This window comes from Nelumbo nucifera, chromosome 5 (genome assembly GCF_055504915.1).
Source record: "Nelumbo nucifera cultivar China Antique chromosome 5, China Antique-T2T, whole genome shotgun sequence".
NCBI classification, from domain to species: Eukaryota; Viridiplantae; Streptophyta; class Magnoliopsida; order Proteales; family Nelumbonaceae; genus Nelumbo; species Nelumbo nucifera.
The window spans coordinates 12,045,421-12,065,250 of NC_142653.1; the positions used below are offsets into that span (position 1 = coordinate 12,045,421).

Consider the following 19,830-nt stretch of genomic DNA (forward strand, 5'->3'; position numbering starts at 1 on the left):
CTTTGTCACAGACCCTATAGTAAAAGGGGTCTTTATTATTTATCCTAAATTTTTCTTAATTTAAGATATGAGAGATATTCTTAATACACGCCTGTGATTTGATGTGGGACTCGTTGGGGCACGCTAATTGGGGCGCAAGTCTGAACTCATGTATAGGGTGGCAATTGCTGACCAAACCCATTTGATCTGCCCAATTCACCCATTTGAAAGTTGAAACAATTAGGGGTGGCAATGTTACCCGAATCCATTTGACATCCAATCCATCCGCTTAAATATTCACGCATACTCACCCATCATAATAGTGGGTCAAGATGGGTCAAATGACCCATTAGAGTCAGGGGAAGAGCAAAGGGTCAGTGTGGGTTGGGTCAAGGGTATCCAATAGGGTCAGAGCAAAGGGTCAGGGTGGATTGGGTCGAGGGTCAAGGGGTTGGATCGAGGTTTCATCAGAGAGTCTGGGTCTGTAGTCAGTGTAGGGTTCAAAAAAGTCCAAAACCTCGAAGGTTTCTCTATTCTGGGTTTCTCCGCCGTTCTCAGTTCATCTGCTGCAAAATCTCTACTGTTCTCCGCTGTTCTCAGTTCATCTGCTGCAAAATCTCTACTGTTCTCCGCCGTTCTCAATCACAGTGAGAAACTCCGCCGTTCTTAGTTATCTACGGCGATTCTTTACTTTTTTCCGCCATTTTCAATCACAGTGAGAAACTCCGCCATTCACGGTTCATCTGCTGTGATTCTCTACTGTTTTCTTCCGTTCTCAATCACTGTGAGAAACTCCACCATTATCCACCGTTCTCTTGTTTGATGATAAATTTCTAGAAATGGTTTTTGATGAAGGGAAATTTGGCCTGACCTCGCAATCACCCGACACGTGGCAAAAGCAAGCAACTCGGGGCAGCAGAGCGCCCAAAACGAGCACCGAAAGTAACGAAGTCCAAGCTCACTACTGAGCCCGAACTCCACCAGACCGGATTCTCTACTAGGAGCCCGAGCTCCCTACCAAGAACCCGAGCTCCCTACTAGGAGTCCGAGCTCCCTATTAAGAACCTGAGCTCCCTACTGAGAACCCGAGCTCCCTGCAAGGAGCCCGAACTATCTCGGGTCCTAAGCCTCACAAAGGAGTGACCCGAGCTGGCCCATGGCAGCTCGGAACACTCCCCAAACCGAACTCAAGACATCTCGCTCGCCACTCCAGAACTTCGCTTCCGAAACACCAGACTGGCCAAACGTACCTGACACCAAGGACGTCCGTATCCAAGGGCGGCGCACCTGACTGATTTGGGATCTGACGCCTGACAGCCGCACTTCAAACGGCCTCCTGCTACCGCCACCTGCCACCGTCGTTACCAGCCGCAGAGACGGCTCCGACAAAAGGAGCAGTGGCGGTTCTGTCCGGCCAGAGGAAATGACATCCGAACTGGAAGGAGCTCAGAAATAATCATGCCCGATCTGACAGAAGCCTGGAAGTGAGTGCGCGAGGTGGTTATAAAAAGCTCCTACCCCCCAAGAACAAGGTATGCTAACTTTCGCGCTATCTAGCTTATCTTGCCTTCGAAAGACTCTAACTTGAGCTTCGGAGCCCTTACGCCGGGTTCTCCCCAGAGCTTCTTCACTCCCTCCATTTCAGGTCCCCTGCCACTCAGTTCAGAGGCAAGATCGTTGACAGCTAAGATCGGTCGGATTGTGCATCATCAATTGGCGCCGTCTGTGGGAACGCTTCAAAAGGCCTCCCTCCAAACTTTCATACCCCTTTCTTCTTCTTTGAAAAACTCAACACTCATGGCCTCTTCCAGCAACGCCGGACGCGGCACAGAGACAAACACCACCGGGGAACAGCCTCAAGTTCCCGTGGTGTGTGTCGGGCAGTTCACCATCCCCTTCTCGGTGGATGGAATTCCCAATCTAAATACGCCACAAGCAGTGGCGCCTGTAAACCTTCCTGCCACAAACATCCCCTTTCCTCTCCCCATCGAGACTACCTTCGCTGAACCAACCACCGTTCCCCTGGCAACAAGCCGAAACCGGTTGGACGACCTGATGCAGTGCATGCGGGCAATGCAAGCCCAGATGCAACAGTTCCAGCAACACCAGCTTCACCAGCACCAAGTGTTGCACAACCTCTCCCAGTATCACTATCAACAGTAGTTCCCCCAACTGCCACCGAACCAACCATTACTTCCACCTCGCCACCCTGCTCCGAAGCCGGTCAAGGCCTCTCCGCAGGATGGGCGCCCCCACCAAGGAAAGGCCTCCAAGCCCCAGAACCCCCCAAACAGCCAGGCCTCGTCCCCAGGCCGGAGAGAGAGAAAAGTCATCCCCGCCTCGCAGCTCGCAGGCAGGTCGGGAACCTCGCCCGCGAGATCAGCACCTCAGGGCTCCAAACCAGAGTTCCCACTCACGGAAAACCGATTCGGCGCACTGGCAGCAGCGGACTACCAACATTCCGGGCCCATCGAGCTCGGCAACACGGAGGCCAGCAGCGCCAGCACAAGGCCCACTCAACAGCGAAGGCGCCGGCGAAGTCGACGAACCGCCACCCGTGTCCTGTCAGAGCTCAGAGGCAAAGGCAAGACGAGCTCGGACGAGGTAGGAGTTGCCCCGCTTCTCTCAGTTCCTTCCCCCCTCGCGTCAGAACTCCTGGCAGTCCCCTTGCCCAGAGATTTTAAGCTCCCACCTATAGACAAGTATGACGGGTCCTTCGACCCCAACGACCATGTTGACACTTTCCAGTCCCAAATGCACCTCGCCAGAGCTAGCGAATCATGCATGTGCGTGGCTTTCACCACCACCCTCAGGGGGTAGCCCGCACTTGGTACAGAAACCTGGCCCCCGAGTCGATAAAGTGCTGGGCTCAGTTCGTGCAGGTCTTCACTGCACACTTTGTCACCAGCAAACGGTGCCCCAGAGCAGAAGAAAGCATCTTCGGGGTAGTCCAAAGGGAAGGAGAACCCATACGGGGCTACATCAAACGATTCAATGAAGCATGCTTACAGATACCGCGGTTAGACCCCGCGGTGCAGCTCGCGGCAGCAAAAAGAGGGGTGACGCACAAAGAGTTCAAATGGCACATGGTAGCTAACCAGCCCGCGACCATGGCCGAATTTCTCAAGCTCGCGGACAAGTTCATGAGGACGGAGGAAGAGATCAACCAACGAACCGAGGGCGGAAACGAGAAAAGAAAGAGGGATGGCGAGCCCTCTAACTCAGTCGACCGAAAAAACCCGGCCTGGGACCCAAAACCGAACCAGTCGTTCCGAACTCCCCTACCAGTTCGGACGGATTACACGCCACTGAACACAAGGCGGACCAAGATCTTAATGACGATCAAGGACGCCCCGTACGTGAAATGGCCACCTCGCCTAAAGGGAAATCCGAACGAAAGAAACAAGAATTTGTATTGTAGTTTCCATAGGGACCATGGTCACAGTACCGAGCAGTGCAATAATCTCCGAGACGAAATAGAGGGGCTCATCCGTCGCGGATACTTGAGAAACTTTGTACAGCACAACAATAATAACAATAAAGCAGATCGGCCGGGCGAGCACGAAAAGGACGCCCCCGAATCTAGCAGCAGGCCTGCCGAACCATTGTAGCAACAGCCTCCGGTAGAGAGGCCAATTCGGGGAACCATCCATGTAATTGTGGGAGGTTCGGTGGTAGCAGGGTGTACCTCGGCAACAGCCCGGACTTCAGTTCGCGAAGCGGTCCTCGAGGAGCAGAACCCTCCGAAAAGGCCAAAGACCGAAGAGCCAATCCTCTTCACGGAAGACGACGCGTGAGGTGTTCGCTACCCCCACGATGACGCGCTTGTCATTAAACTAAGGATCAACGATTTCGAGGTCAGACGCGTACTCGTAGATTCGGGCAGCTCGGCGGACATCCTCTTCAAATCAGCGTTTGATTGGCTACAGCTGCCGAGGAGCGAACTAAAGCCCGCAAACATTCCCCTGGTGGGCTTCAGCGGAGAGGTACTCAGGCCCCTCGGAAAAATAACGGTACCTGTGGAAGTCGGCACGTGGCCTTGTGCGGTCAGACTCAACCACGACTTCCTGGTGGTCGCGACCCCCTCCCCATACAATGCCATAATAGGGCGGCCAATCACGCATATCCTACAAGCGGTGGTCTCCACCTACTATTTGCCCATGAAGTTCCCTACGGACTTCGGTGTGGGGGTAGCGTGGGGCGACCAGCTTGAGTCCCGCAAGTGCTACGTTGCTGCCCTAAAAGGAAAGACCAAGGCGAAGAACGAGCCTCGCCCACAGAGGAAACAGTCGCGATTCCAACCTCGCCTACAGACCCAGCTCGCACACTCCAGATCGGTGCTTCCGTCAAAGAACCCCTACGGACCGAACTGGTAAGTTTTTTACTTCGAAATTTAGATATTTTTGCATGGTCCGCGGCCAATATGCCCGGTATTGACCCTGGCCTTATAACTCACAAACTTAACACTGACCCTTTAGTCAGACCTGTTAGACAAAAGAAACGGAACTTAGCCCCAGAGCGCAGGAAGGCGGTCGACGAGGAAGTCGAGAAGCTCCTCGCGGCAGACTTCATAAGGGAAGTCCATTACCCGAGCTGGGTGGCCAACCCTGTGCTGGTGAAAAAGGCGAACGGCAAGTGGCGCATGTGCGTCGACTACACCGACCTGAACCGAGCTTGCCCGAAAGACTGCTTCCCCCTGCTCAGGATCGACCGCCTAGTGGACGCGACCTCGGGACATGAATTGCTAAGCTTCCTGGATGCCTACTCAGGCTACAACCAAATCTGGATGGACCAGTCCGACGAGGAAAAAACCAGCTTCATAACCGAGTTCGGTCTGTACTGTTACAAGGTCATGCCCTTCGGGTTAAAAAATGCCGGGGCGACCTTCCAAAGACTTGTAAATAGGCTGTTTCGGCCCCTGATTGGCACGAAGATAGAGTGTTACGTAGACGACATGGTCGTCAAGACACGGTTTTCACAAGAACTAATAAAAGACTTGGACTCTGTCTTCCAAATCCTGCGTCAGTTTAGCATGAAATTGAACCCCAACAAATGTGTCTTTGGCATCACCTCGGGCAAATTCCTAGGCTACGTTGTCAATCGGCGCGGTATCGAGGCCAACCCGGACAAGATAAAAGTCATCCTAGATATGAGACTGCCTCGGAAAGTAAAAGAAGTTCAGAGGCTAAATGGCTGCATAGCTGCTCTAAGCCGCTTCATGTCCAAGTCGGCAGATCGCTGCCTACCCTTCTTCAAAGCGATCAAAGGCAAAGGGTTCGAGTGGACCCAAGACTTCCAGCTCGCGTTGACGAGCTAAAAGGTTACCTCGCCAGTGTGCCAACTTTAGCTCGGCCCGAGGAAGGCGAAGTCTTAGAACTGTACCTCTCGGCTAGCGTCGAGGTGGTCAATTCGGTACTAGTAAAGGAAGCAAACCGGGTCCAACGACCCATATATTATGTTAGTAAAATCTTGCAGGGAGTAGAGACAAGGTACCCGCAGATAGAAAAGCTAGCGTATGCACTGGTGATAGCAGCACGGAAACTCCGCCCGTACTTCCAGGCTCACACCGTCATCGTCCTGACCGACAAACCTCTAAGACAAGTTTTACTCAAACCCGAGGTTTCCGGCCGACTGACGAAGTGGGCCATCGAATTCAGCGAGTACGATCTCCAGTACAAGCCAAGAACTGCCATTAAGGCCCAAGCCTTGGCAGATTTTATCGCAGAATGCACGTTTAGCCTCGAAGCCCCTGAGCCGGTCGAGCCCGAGATCCCCAGTTCGGGCGAGCTCGGAGCTCCCAAGCCAAACGAGTCCGAACCCCGTGAAGTAGCAGCTAGTGTAGCATCCCTGGATCCTTCACGTAGATGGCTCCTCAAACCAGCAAGGCAGTGGGGCTGGAATAGTGCTACGCGGCCCGAGCGGAACAAAGCTGGAATACGCACTACGCTTTTGAGTTCGCGGCGTCCAACAACAAGGCGGAGTACGCGGCGTCCAACTTCTTTTGGAAGAGCATTGTATGTCGCTTCGGGCTACCTCGGGTACTGATCTCCGACAACGGCAAACAGTTCGAAGATATCAAGTTCCAAGAATGGTGCCAAAGTATGGGAATTAGTCAGAACTTCACGTCGGTCGCACACCCGCAGGCAAATGGCCAAACAGAAGTAATGAACAGAGCCATCCTCTGCGGACTGAAAGCACGATTAGACCGAGCCAAAGGTTTGTGGGCAGACGAACTACCAAGTGTTCTATGGGCTCACCGAACCACGGAAAAAACCGCCACAGGAGAGACCCCCTTTAACCTCACCTACGGCACCGAGGCGGTAATCCCAGCGGAAATCGAAGTACCTACGCTGCGACTAGAAGCATACGACGAACATACAAACGAGGGCGAGTTACGCACCAACCTCGACCTACTGGACGAAGTGAGAGACCTCGCGCACATCCGAACTGCGGCCTACCAGCAAAAGGTAGCTCGGTATTATAACGCGCGAGTAAAGAAGAGGAACTTCCGTGTCGGCGACTGGTTCTCCGTAAAGTCATGGTGCCCGAACCCGGCGTAGGGAAACTTGGACCAAACTGGGAAGGACCCTAGAGAGTAAAGAAAGCACTCGGTGGGGGCGCATACGAGCTCGAAACCCTAGAAGGAAAACAAGTACCCCGAGCATGGAACGTCATCAACTTAAGAAGATACTACCTATAAACCACCAAGGCAAGTACCCCGAAGCCGAGGTAAAAAACGAACTAAAGGACCGAAATGGTCAGTTCGATAGAAAACGCAGCTCAAAGACAGGACAACCAACACTTAAACAAAAAAGCCATTTCATTTCAGATAAAGGTGTACATTCAAAAAGAAAAAAAAAAGAGCAAAAGTCACTTCATCTTTTACAAGTCAGGGGCTACTTCATCATTATCAGAAGCCACTTCGACAACACCCGAAGGACCTGCCTCCCCCTCGGAGTCCGGTTCGGCATCCGCAGCATTAGCCATCTCTTAAGTAATGCGCGAAGTGGATATGGCGCTGGTATCGAGCTCGGGGTACGTATTCCGAATCATCCACCGGCTTAGCTTGAAACCCCTCCTATAGGAGTCCACCATCAGATCATTGAAATCCGGCGAAGCAATATAATCACTGACAGCTTTTTTCTTCGCGTCTTCGATGCCTTGAGAGAAGATCTGAGTCCTCTCCCTGATATCCTCCTGAAGATACTCGACCTAATGCTGCAGGTCCAGCTTCAATTCCGCCATATGCTTCACCACCACTCCCATGGCCTCAGCATCTCTCTGAGACCTCGCCTGCCTAGACCGCGTGAGGCGAGCAGCCTCCTCGGCAGCTCACGCCTGCCTCGAGCACCTCTCCACCTAGTTCGCCAAGGCGTGAATAGAAGAGTTCACCTACCAAAGGGAAACAAGGGATCAAAGGAACGAATAGAAGAATAAAGGCCGAAGAACTCTAAAGAAGGGAGCACTTACCACCATGGCATGGGTAACGACACGGCAGGCCACTTGGTGCAGAGGGAGCTCGGTCCACGCCGCGACTTCCTCGGGAAACATGACCTCCTTACTCCGTTGAAGAGCATGAATAGGCGACAACACACTCCTGAAGTCCCCCGGGGCCTCCGAGCCCGACGGCCCAGCTCGCGTATGGGCAGACTCGGAGTAAGCGGGAGCCCCTGTGTAAGTAGTTTCGGCATAAGGAGCCCCCGCCGGCTCCTGCATAGGAGGAACCATCTCGGGCTCCATAGGCTGATCCTCCGCCGGGTAGTTCGGCACCTCGGGCTCCGCACCCTGGGGTGGCTCGGCGCGAGCTTGCTTAGCCACCTGTTTTCTCCTCTTCATGCCCTGGAACAAGTGCCCACCTCGGGTCCCTTGAGAGTCCATCGTACCTGCGAAAAGGAGTTCGACATTAGTAAAACAAGTAAAAGAAGAGCAAGACAGGATCGCTAGGGGAAGAACCTACCCGAACTCAGGCCAACAGCAATAAGCTTGGCCTCCGTCAGATACCGACACTCCAGCCCAAGCCGCGCCCATTGCCGGAGGCCCTTCGCCGTCTCCTTATCGAGTGTGATGCCGGAGTCGGGAGCGGCCATCCCCCATCCGGTCTGAAACGGCCACCCCAGCGCACTTCGCACCCCGAAATAGTCCCGCTTCCACGCCGGGACCTTATTAGGGAGTCCGTGTAAGAGCTTGAAGCCCGGGCGAGGAGACAGGTAGTATGCCCGCCTACGCCCAGGAAGGGGACCCGCTTGCTTTTTCAGCATTAAAATAGAGGAGAAAATCTCCAGATCCAAAGGAAAGTTCTCGTCACAGAATAAGGAGATCGTCCCCACTAAATTCCTAATGGAGTTCGGGTGAAGCTGGCCGACCGTCACACCGAAGTGGTTTAGAACCTCGACGAGAAGAGGATGAAAAGGCAGTCACAGCCCCGCAGCAAGCTGCTCCCGAAAAATCACGATCTCATCAGGACCGTGTTCCCAAGGGAAGCTACCCATAGGGATGAAGTAGGCGTGCTCCCCGGGCAAGTTGTAGTAGTTTATGAGGGATTGAAGTCCCTCAGGCGTCATAGTCGAAGGGCCGAACTGATCTAAAGCCCGGCCACGACGGGAGGTAAACGCCGACCTACCCGAGGCACCTCGGCCTGTAGGTTCAACCCCTTCCTCAGGACCTACATCGGGCTCACTTGAACTACCGGGGGACGCAAATTGGTTCGTAGAACTTGCATCAGACCCGCTTGAACTGCCTGAACCCTCCGAACTAGACATCAGGGAATGGAACGAGATTCCAAGAGCACTCACCCAGGAAGAATGATGTAGACCACGAAAGCTCGAACAAGCAAGGAACCTGGGACGCGAGCTGAAGAGCCTGGACGCGAACTGAAACTTAGGCGTGAGCTCAAGAGGTACAGTAGCAAGGACTGCCCCCCCCCCCCCCCCCGCTATTTATATCCACAGCGGCCGGAAAGCGACGGCCCAGATCGAAGCCAATCCAACGGCCCACAGCCGCGCTAAACCGCACGTCTTCCAAAGCCGACCAGCGCACGTCTTTCTGAAACTAACGAGGCGTCGCGCACGTCCTGTCAGAGGACGGGGCGTCAGCACGCATCTTCTCGAAACTGACAGGGTGTCAGCGCACGTCTCCTCGCAATAAAAGCATCTGCAGCACGACTCCCGAACGGCTACCATCACGTCTCCCAAACACGCGCCCTTTTTTTTTGAAAATCAAATTAAAGCGAGCGCCCTCAGTGCGGACCAAAACCCTCCTGCTACCTTACGAACTCCCCACGCCAAGACAGGACCCTTGTCGCAGGGAGTGGGGGGCAATTGATGAAGGGAAATTTGGCCCGACCTCGCAATCACCTGACACGTGGCAAAAGCAAGCAACTCGGGGCAGCAAAGCGCCCAAAACGAGCACCGAAAGTAACGAAGTCCAAGCTCACTACTGAGCCCGAACTCCACCAGACCGGATTCTCTACTAGGAGCCCGAGCTCCCTACTAAGAACCCGAGCTCCCTACTAGGAGTTCAAGCTCCCTATTAAGAACTCGAGCTCCCTACTGAGAACCCGAGCTCCTTGCAAGGAGCCCGAACTATCTCGGGTCCTAAGCCTCACAAAGGAGTGACCCGAGCTGGCCCATGGCAGCTTGGAACACTCCCCAAACCGAACTCAAGACATCTCGCTCACCACTCCAGAACTTCGCTTCCGAAACACCAGACTGGCCAAACGTACCTGATTTGGGATCTGTCGCCTGACAGCCGCACTTCAAACGGCCTCCTGCTACCACCACCTGCCACCGTCGTTACCAGCCGCAGAGACGGCTCCGACAAAAGGAGCAGTGGCGGTTCTGTCCGGCCAGAGGAAATGATATCCGAACTGGCAGGAGCTCTGAAATAATCATGCCCGATTTGACAGAAGCCTGAAAGTGAGTGCGCGAGGTGGTTATAAAAGGCTCCTACCCCCCAAGAACAAGGTATGCTAACTTTTGCGCTATCTGGCTTATCTTGCCTTTGAAAGACTCTAACTTGAGCTTCGGAGCCCTTACGCCGGATTCTCCCCGAAGCTTCTTCACTCCCTCCGTTTCAGGTCCCCTGCCACTCAGTTCAGAGGCAAGATCGTTGACAGCTAAGATCGGCCGGATTGTGCATCATCAGTTTCTAGAAAATAATTATCATGATAAATTTCTAAATATTTTGTTTTTCTTGTTCGATGAAAGAAATTTTGCAGGAACTAAGATAATGGCCCTATTTATTTACATATGTTTTTCTTCATATCAAAATGTGCACATAGTACCTTAATTTGGAATTTGTTGTTTACATTCATTTTAATAGTTTTTCATAGCTCTTCTTAGGTTATACATTGTTTTACTTGAGGTTTAAATATCAGCTGTACTAAATTCCTTGAGAAATGGAAAAATATCATGAAAATTCAGTTAGCATATTGACTTGGGAAAAATATGAATATGTTTAGGAAAGTTGGTGAGACATGAGAGAATAATTATAGGGAGGCTTCTTTTACAGTTCTAGGAATTTCTCAGAGAGGATCCCCTACTTCTTGTGTATCAGTGGTTGAAGTGATAAGTAGGATAGTATAGAGTAGAAGGATTGGCTATTATTAACTTCCAAGCAAGCTAGGAAGGACTGGTTGTTTTGTCATCGTTAGTTTGCTGGCCACTATAATTTTTGTTACTCATATCATGTGATTATCAGTGTTGCATGGGCTCTTCTAAATGGATGGCATGTTTGTATTGGACCTGCATCGGATTCTGTTACTCCAAAGATTGTTGAGGGATGCTTTTATGTAACATTTCCTTTTTGGACATGTGTTGCTTTTTTACTCCTGTATCCATGTCCATGCAACACCAAGACCGAGTTATCTGAATACCAACAAAGACTAGCTTGGAAATGGTTGTCTGATGCAGCTTATGATCCATAAAAGTCTGCAATAAATGGAAACTCAATTTCTGAAATCTCAGTCTATGAAAAGACAAAAATGTATGCAAGAAAAGGTTACTAAAGCATGGAAATCAGTAGGTCAAAGTTTCAAGGAAGGTCAAGCAGTCAAAAGCTTAATTATTAAAGGCTCTTGGAACTTTAAAGGTTCATTGGAAGGGTTTTTGGATGGATATGAGCTTTTTGTTGAAATGGGTTCTAAGAACTATGATGGTCTGGCAGATTCTTTAGCTAGAACATGGTTTACAAGTGACAATCTTGTATATGGTACACCAAGGCCGGGAGGAGATTTGTAAAGATCTTTTGTTGTAAATCTGGTGTGAGCAGCAAAACTAGCGCTTTATTGGCATCCTTTTGTATATGTTTATTTTAAATTTGATCCATTTGTAATGGGATCTAATAGGGATTGATCCCAAGCAATCAGTTATGATCTGATCTAACAATATTTAAGTATATATGCTTATATCTACACAAAATTAATATGTATCTGTTAGTAAAGTTTGTTTGAATGTTATATGTTTACTAAAGAGTCGTAGGTTCAGATGTTATAGAACCTATTTTTAAGTTACCTTATTCATGGTATAGAATATTGAAGTTAGTTTTAATTCATTTATTAAGTAATCTTGTTCACATTATAGAATATTGGGAGGTGGTGGAGTTCATGTGATTGATAGAGTTGCTGCAGCAGTTTAATCTGAATCCAGATGAGCAGGATATTATACTCTGGTCTCGAAGCCTCAGGAGGTGGTGGAGTTTCTACATTTTCTGGTATTTTTCTGTTTCTATTATACTCTGCAATTTTCTGGTATTTTTCTGTTTTTTTTCTGATATTTTTTTGCAATTTTCTGCATTTTTGTGAATTTTCTGCAATTTTCTGGTGTTTTCATCTATTTTCTTCAATTTTCTGGTATTTTCTGTTATTTTTGGGTATATGGGTGAACCCGACCTGCTTATACCACGTGGCAATCTCGGGAGAGTTGTTTCTCTAAAAAATTGTTATTTTTCGGGTATATGGACCGACGCGACCTGTTTCTGCCATGTGGCATCATTGAGAGGTGTTTCATCAAAAAGTGTTATTTTCGGGTACATGGGTCGACCCGATCCGTTTATACCACATGGCAGTCTTGGGAGAGTTGGTTCTCTCAAAAGTTGTTATTTAGGGCATACGGATCAACTCGACCCGTTTATGTAATTATATGCGATGGTAGGTGAGTTAGTATGGTTGAGGGTGGGCAAGGGTCATATGAATGGATCAAATGGGTCAATATGGGTGGGTTATGATCCTTTAACAAGCATTGATGATGGGTCATGGTGGGTTGGTGGGTCAAGATGAGTGGGTTGGTATTCAACCCTTACCCAACCCACCCATTTGCCACCCCTAGAAACAATGAAATCCACGCATATCCGTAGCGGGTCAATATGGGTTAACCCATTAGGATGGGCGGGTGGTTGTCAAGGTTTTGTGTGTGTCTAGGGTTCGAAATTTTCTCAAAGTCGCCGAGCAACGTTCTCTTCTTCCCTTCCGACTCGCCATTGAATCAACCTTCAGCATCATTGACGACCCTTCTCCCCTCCAAATCTCCTTTTGAACGAATCAAATTTGAATATCTCAACCAATATCATAAAGGTGGTAACCAATCAGGTGGTATTCATCAATATTCACAGGGTTGGGGTTGATTGATCAAAGATCATGTGTTTCCGGCATTGTAATTTACCCAGATATATTCCCGTATATATGATTTGATCCAACCCCCTCAATCCATCCACTTCACCCATTTAAAAAGAAGAGGAGGTGCGTGCAAGAATTGAAAGATGAAAGTAGAAGTGTAGAACCCCAAGTCCCAACAGCGTTTTATTGTGTACTTTGATTCATTGGAGGTGGGTTGTTTCTTTGTTCTAGTCATGCATAAAGACAGTTGAAAGAAACATGCCTAATTCCTGGTAACTCTCTTGCAGAATCTGTTGGTTCAGATTGAAGAATCATATGGAACGATGTTTTACTCAGAGTAACTATAATCCTGTACAGGTAGTTGTTCCTAACATTAAACAGCTTTTTTTCAAAACCTTTTTTTGTGTGTACATGACAATGACTACGTAATTAAGTAATTATGGATGCAATAATCCTTAAATGGACTTTATTCATAGGAGAAAATCTCCAAGAAACTGAAAATTTTCTTGGTCCGTGCTTTGAATCAAGCTCCATAAATGGATGATTGTTTCTCCATGGTTTTTATTTTTGATTTTTCCAAGAGTGTTGGTTCTCTAGGTTGTGCGTGATTAGTTTACCTCACTATTGTTGCTAAAATTTGTTATAAATCTGAAAGTTACGTCCTTTGTTGTTTCTCCCTTTTTCTGTGAGGAAGTCATAGTTGCTTGAATAAATCCGAAGTTGCATGATCCTTACCCAGTACCGCACGTTGAGTTTGTTTGTTTGTTTCCTGGTACGTCTATGCAATGGGATTATCAAAAAGAGGCAGATGAGTTTTGGATCAAAATAGAAGCATAAGGATGCATTTATGATCGCAGCTTTTTTAATTATTATTAGGGATTTGAGATATTGAACGAAGCATCTGCTCCATAGACAGACCTAGGGTTGCGTCTGACAATATGGTTGGCTTATGTTAGGTTATTTAGGTTCGAGAAAGCAGAAACAACCTGGGAAAGAATCCAAAAGAAGAGAAACAAAGCATCAGAAATTCAGAATAAGTTTAACTTAAACAACTTGGGAAAATAGCCTTGATTCTTTTTACAACTTTGAACCAACATAATGCTCAAAATTCAAAAATATACTTCCATGTCATTACTAGCCACCATATTTCCATATTACATTTACCTTGCTTATGTATCTATTAAAATTTGGTAGAAATTTGGCAGTGCCCTTTTACCGTATGCAAGAAGCAAGATCCACTACCCCCTGTTATCAACAGTTTGCCTCCTGTCTGGTAATACCACCAACAATCATTATTCTTTAGAGATGATTGGTTGACACAACAAAGACATAGTATGGTTGGTTGTTGATGGAAACACCTTGGGTTTCCATGGTATGGTTGACACAACAAAGACAAGAAAAGAGAGGAGCAAGGGATTTTGGTTGGTTGTTGATGGAAACCTTGGGTTTGATACAAGGAGAAAGGGGACAATCAATTGAGGAGGATTTGTCTTCTATTCGTGGCCTCCCTCTTGTTTTGTTTCTTGAGAAAAACCTGGTGATTGAATCTTAAGGAACAGCAGTGAACATTAAACAGGGCTGCTGTGTTTTGTGAACTTCAGTTAGTGGTCTACAGAGTTTTTTAACAGTTTAAGCAGTGAAGGCTTTTAGAGTTTTAATTGTATCTCCTAGTTTTCATGTGTCATGAAATTGTTAATTGATTCCTGACGATATCCACTTACTTCCCCTCCAAGAAAAAAAAATGTTGGAGTATCTTTCTGCTATACTATTTATTTCCCCATGTAGCGATACACCCTTTTGATGTGTATATATTTGTGTATAAATTGTCTCTGTATTCTGTTTTTTTTTTTTTCATGTTGCTTTTTTATAGGGTATTCACTGTATCAATTATTGATTTCAAACTCTTTTATTTTATTTTTTTTTTTTTGGGATAACATCACACAGATGTCTCCAAATGAATGTGCGATACATTATTTATATGTATGTGCACAGGTATGTATTTGTATATGTAATTTGGGAAAATGATAGACAAATTTAATAATGGGATAAAGAACATGTAATTATTCCTATTGTAATGGGATAAGGAACATGTTTTCTTTCTTTCTTTTTTCCTTTTCTTGAGGTTCTTTGTTGCTCTTGGAAGATAAGTGTGTTTGTCTTCCTATTGTAATTATTCTATTGATGAGTTAATGAAAGTGTTATTGATCAAAAAAAAAAAAGATAAAGAACATGTAAAAGGAAAATATACATTCATCCATGAAGTCATATCTTGAATATTTTTTTTTTTTTTGAAACATGTAAAGTGAGAATTTCATTAAGACAAAACATGTACAACAAGGAGCTGTACACAAGGATTTACAAAAACTGCACCAGCAGAGCTAGACGCCCAAACCCTGATTTACAAAAAGATTCCCAACCACAAAAAAGGAATTAAAATTTCTGTCCTTGAAAACATTGTTTACTGCTAACCAGGAAAACATTTTTCCCATAACTTTCTGAAATACTGTATCTGAGGAGCTGTGTTGGTTCTTGAAAATCCTTGTGTTCCTCTCCTGTCATATGCACCAGAAAACCACAGCACGAGTCAGATTCCAAGCCAATTTGCCCTCTTTAGTTAGACCTTTGACTCTCCAACTCTTCACAAAATCTGCCACTGGTTCAGGGCAGCAACTGTTCACCGCATATAAATTCTTTACTTTGTTCCAGACCTTACAGGAGAAAACACAGTGGAGTGACAGGTGGTTTACTGACTCTGTCTGATTCTGACAAAGCACACAGACAGTTGTGTTTAATAGCATACCCTTCTTCTCCAGATTGTCCCTAGTTAAAATCCTGTTCAAGTAGGCTGTCCATACAAAAAATGCCACCTTTGTGGGCACACACCCTTACACCATACAGACTTAACTGGGATTGGCTCATCCTCTGGTCTGGAAAAATAGTTGTAAAAGGACCTAACTGAGAATTCCCCTGACTTCTCCCACTCCCAAACTCTTTTATCCTCTCTCCCTAATTCCACTGGGATGCTATACAACAAATGCAGCAATTCCACCAGAGACTCCACTTCACAATCATTCAGATTTCGCCTGAACATAGGATTGGTTTAGCTCACTCGGGACCCAGTCAGAGATCCCATAACCATATTTGGCTGCTATCACCCTTCTCCACAAACCACCTTGATTCTCCCCAAATCTCCAAAGCCACTTCCCCAGTAAAGCAGAAATGAGATCCTTTATTCTTCTCACACCCAGGCCCCCCTGAGATTTGGGTTTGCAAATCTTGGACCAGCATGAGTGTTTTTCTTCTCATCCCTCCATCCTTTCCACAGAAACTCCCACATCTTTCTCTCCAAAGACTTAGCCACCCCACTAGGAATTGGATATAAAGAGAGCAAATACAAGGGGAGGGAAGATAGAACACTTTTCAGCAGAGTTAATTTACCTCCATAAGATAAGTACTTGGACTTCCAAGAAGCCAAACACTTGTCTAATCTCTCCACAATGGGCTCCCATATTGATTTGGAGTTGCACCTAGCGCCTAGAGGCATCCCCAGATATTTCAAAGGAAGTTTACCTCTTTTACATCCCCACTCCTCCGCCCACCTCTCTATTTCTGGTACATCTTCCACTGCAACCAGTTTAGTTTTATGCCTGTTTACATGGAGGCCCGACACAACCTCAAACCACTGCAGCACTGCCATTACATAACCATGCTGATCAATTGAAGCATCACAGAATATGAGTGTCATCTGCAAACTGCAACAAAGAAACCTCTACCCTCTCAACTCCCACCTGAAAACCATCTATGAAACCCCCTGCCGTGGCCCTTTTCATCATTCTGCTTAGAGCTTCAGTCACACATAAAAATGAAGGGGGAAAGGGGATCCCCTTGCCTTCAGCCCCTAGAACTCCTAAAGCGACTACAGGAAACCCCATTTACCAGGACTGAGAACGAGGGAGTAGACATGTGTGCTTTCATCCAATTCCACCATTTAGAACCAAAATTCATTCTTCTTAGGATGTAATCTAGGAATTGCCAGTTGGCATGATCATAAGCCTTCTCAAAATCGATTTTACAGAGCAGCCCAGCCCTCCTACTTCTCAGTCTTGTATCTATCAATCTCAATTGCCACTAACACTCCATCTACCATGAGTCTACCCTCCACAAAAGCACCTTGAGTTTCTGAGATTAGGGTCCCCATCACTAGTTTGAGCCTCTTAGACAGAACCTTGGAAATTAATTTGTATATACACCAAACCAAACTAATTGGTCTGAAGTCTCCCACTTCCTTGGCCCTTTTTCTTTGGAACTAGTTATAAAGGTGGAATTTAAACTCCTTTCCAAAGCTGCTGAGTCGTGGAATTCTTTCAACACCCTTAAAACATCATTCTTTAGAAAATCGCAACAGTGTTTGTAGGATGCCATGGTAAACCCATCCGGACCCGTAGCCTTATCTCCTTCCATCTCTTTTAAAGCCTCCCAAATCTCCCTTTCTTCAAACTCTCTCTCCAGATCTGCAGCTTGCTCCTCCGAGAGGCCATCAAACTCCAGGCCATCAAGTTTTGGCTTGTTAACCCACTCTTGTAAAGGTTCTCATAGAACTCCACAATATGGCTTTTCATTCTGTCTACTTCCTCCACCAACACCATTCACAACCAACCTTTTCAGCATATTTTCCCTTCTCCTAGCACTAGCAAATTTGTGAAAAAACTTTGTGTTGTTATCACCCTTTTGTAATCAGAAACATTTCAAACACTGCCTCCATTTTGTCTCCTCTTGATAGGCTGTTCTGTCGAAATCCAGCTTGGCTCCTTGTCTTTTCCTTTTTTCTTCCTGAGTTAACTGCCTCTCCTCTTCAGCTCTGTCGATTTCGAATATTGTATCTAAACAACTTTTCAGTTTCTGTTCCACCCCTTTTGAAAGAGTCCTTCCAGATTTTAATTTGCTCCTTTAAGGCCTTCCACTTCTTGCCAAACACATGACTAGCTGTTCCTTCCACAGAAACACCTTCCCACCAACTTCTCAGCTGCTCCACAAAACCTTCCTCTTCAAGCCACAAGTTTTCAAATCTGAAAAGCACAGGCTTGAATTGAATGCCACCGCAATCCAGGCAAATGGGGAATATGATCCGATAAAGGTCTAGGAAGGGCCTCTTGGGACAGATTAGGGAACTTCTCCCATTCAGTAGATACCACAAAGCGGTCTAACTTCACAAGGGTAGCATCCTCCTGATTGTTTGTCCACGTGAATTTGGCTCCAATCAAAGGAAGATCCACTAACTCCCATCTCTCCATAAAACTGGCAGAACCCCTCATGCCTCACCTGGACCTCACTTCCCCTTTTTTCTCATGCTCAAAACAAGTAGTGTTAAAATCCCTCCTACCACCCAAGGCATATTCCACTCTTCTCTTACTTCATCAAGTTCATGCCAGAAAAAATCCCTCAAGGAGTTCACATTTGGACCATATACTGCAGTTAAAACAAAATCCCAACCATCTTCGAGCAACTGGAACCAAATTGAAATAGAAAAAAGGCCCACCTTCCTACCCTTCACTTCTACCACATTTGAATCCCAGATGACTACTATACCACCTGCAGTCCCCACTGCTGGCAAAGCTTCCCAATCACAATCACATTCCCCCCAAACACTTCTTATTTTCTGGGCATCCAAAGTCTCCATTTTGGTTTCTTGGAGACAAAGGATGTCTGCCTTCCACTTGCTTGTATGTGCCCCTGCCACCACCATTCTCCTGCCTGAGTTCAGACGTCTTGATATTCCCAGAGACGATCTTCATTTGAAAGAAGAGATAGATTGGTTTGGTGGTCCATTCCCATCTCCCTGCATGAATTATTTTATTGTTTCTCTGACTCTCCATGAATTCTATCTCCCTGCATGTAACACTGATGTTAGACCATAATGTAACTGCAGGAACTCTCATAACACGAAATTTCCCTGATTTATTCTTCAAAGAATGCCGAACCTGGTAATCTGTCAAATAATGTAGAAATCACTATGCCACCGTATTCATATGCACTTCCATTTGATCTTGCTCTTTTTTATTTCTCGAAGTTATTTTAGTTTAAAGTTATTGGCAGATTATCCTCGTTTGCTTGCTTATTGCATCTTTTTTTTCTGCATGCACAGTGAATGTGGTGTATCAGAAGTAGCATTTACCATGCTTATTGCTGATTGTTCCATCCAGAAAACCCACTACGACATACTGTCAGTGAAGGAAGATGCTAGTTATGAAGAGATCCGTGCAAGCTACAGGTCTGCTATCCTAAGTGCCCATCCAGATAAATTGCGAAGGATATCTGAGATATCTGATCCTGACCATGAGTCACAAGAAAGATTTCTAAATATACAGAAGGCTTGGGAAGTCCTTAGCAATTCAAAGTCCCGTGCAGCTTATGATTGTGAGCTACGGGCTTCAAGACGGGATGTGATAACTGCAGAAGATGTCAGGTTGGACAAAATGATTGTGGAAGATGTTGGCGAAGTTTTAGAGCTCTTTCACCAATGCAGGTGTGGTGATTATTTCTCAGTTGATTCTTCAGAGCTAAGGGAGATGGGATATTCATTGGAGAAGAATGAAAATAAGATACTATTACGGACCCCAGATGGGATCCGGTCATCCATTATACTTCCTTGTGGGTCTTGTTCTCTGAAAATCCGCCTGATAATTGATGCAGATTTGAGTTTTTCCAATTGATTATTATCTGTTTCGTTGTTCTGGTTACTTCAACTTGATGGATCTATAAATAACCAATTGGGATCATTTTTTAGTCTCCATTCATATCTATATCTATCTATTTTCCTTTTAAAAGCATGAATATATCTTTGAAATTCTTGACTTTTGTGACCAAAATACCCCTATTCGTTAATTTATTATGCATTCGAGTTGGTTACTTGGTTATGTATTTATTATGCATTACAATTTACAAGTGATAAATAATATGAAAAGTGCTTTTAATGTTTTTACTTCTTTTTGTGACTATACTCAATTGGCCTAGGTTGCATTGAAGGAAGCCGGCTTGTTTCTTAATAGATCTCAAGATTTGTATTATCAAAAAGAAGACAGATCTCAAGATTTAAGTGGTATCATTTTCTTTTTCGCTCAAAATGACTGAATTTTCATCTTTTTAAAATATACTTTATAACAATACCTGTTGTTAGGGGTGGACATGAATTGAGCTTTTTATGAGTTGTCCTAATTTGAATTGTGAAAAGCTTGATTCAGTTG

The 19,830-nt window shown here is 46.3% G+C and overlaps 1 protein-coding gene across 7 annotated transcripts; it reads left to right on the forward strand.

The window, feature by feature from the left end:
- Positions 1-571: 571 nt before the first annotated feature.
- LOC104605890 (DNAJ heat shock N-terminal domain-containing protein) lies at positions 572-19,389 on the forward strand. Of its 7 annotated transcripts, XM_010270842.3 has the most exons (4): positions 12,208-12,798; positions 12,877-12,946; positions 18,516-18,570; positions 18,732-19,389. In XM_010270842.3, exon 4 carries the CDS (start codon positions 18,763-18,765, stop codon positions 19,297-19,299), a length of 537 nt encoding a protein of 178 aa, XP_010269144.2. In that variant the 5' UTR covers positions 12,208-12,798; positions 12,877-12,946; positions 18,516-18,570; positions 18,732-18,762; the 3' UTR covers positions 19,300-19,389. The 7 variants fall into 7 exon arrangements, with proteins under 7 accessions (XP_088743721.1, XP_088743719.1, XP_088743718.1 ...); XM_088887592.1 differs by lacking the exons at positions 12,208-12,798; positions 18,516-18,570 and adding an exon at positions 605-626; XM_088887591.1 differs by lacking the exons at positions 12,208-12,798; positions 18,516-18,570 and adding an exon at positions 11,560-11,664.
- Positions 19,390-19,830: the final 441 nt, after the last annotated feature.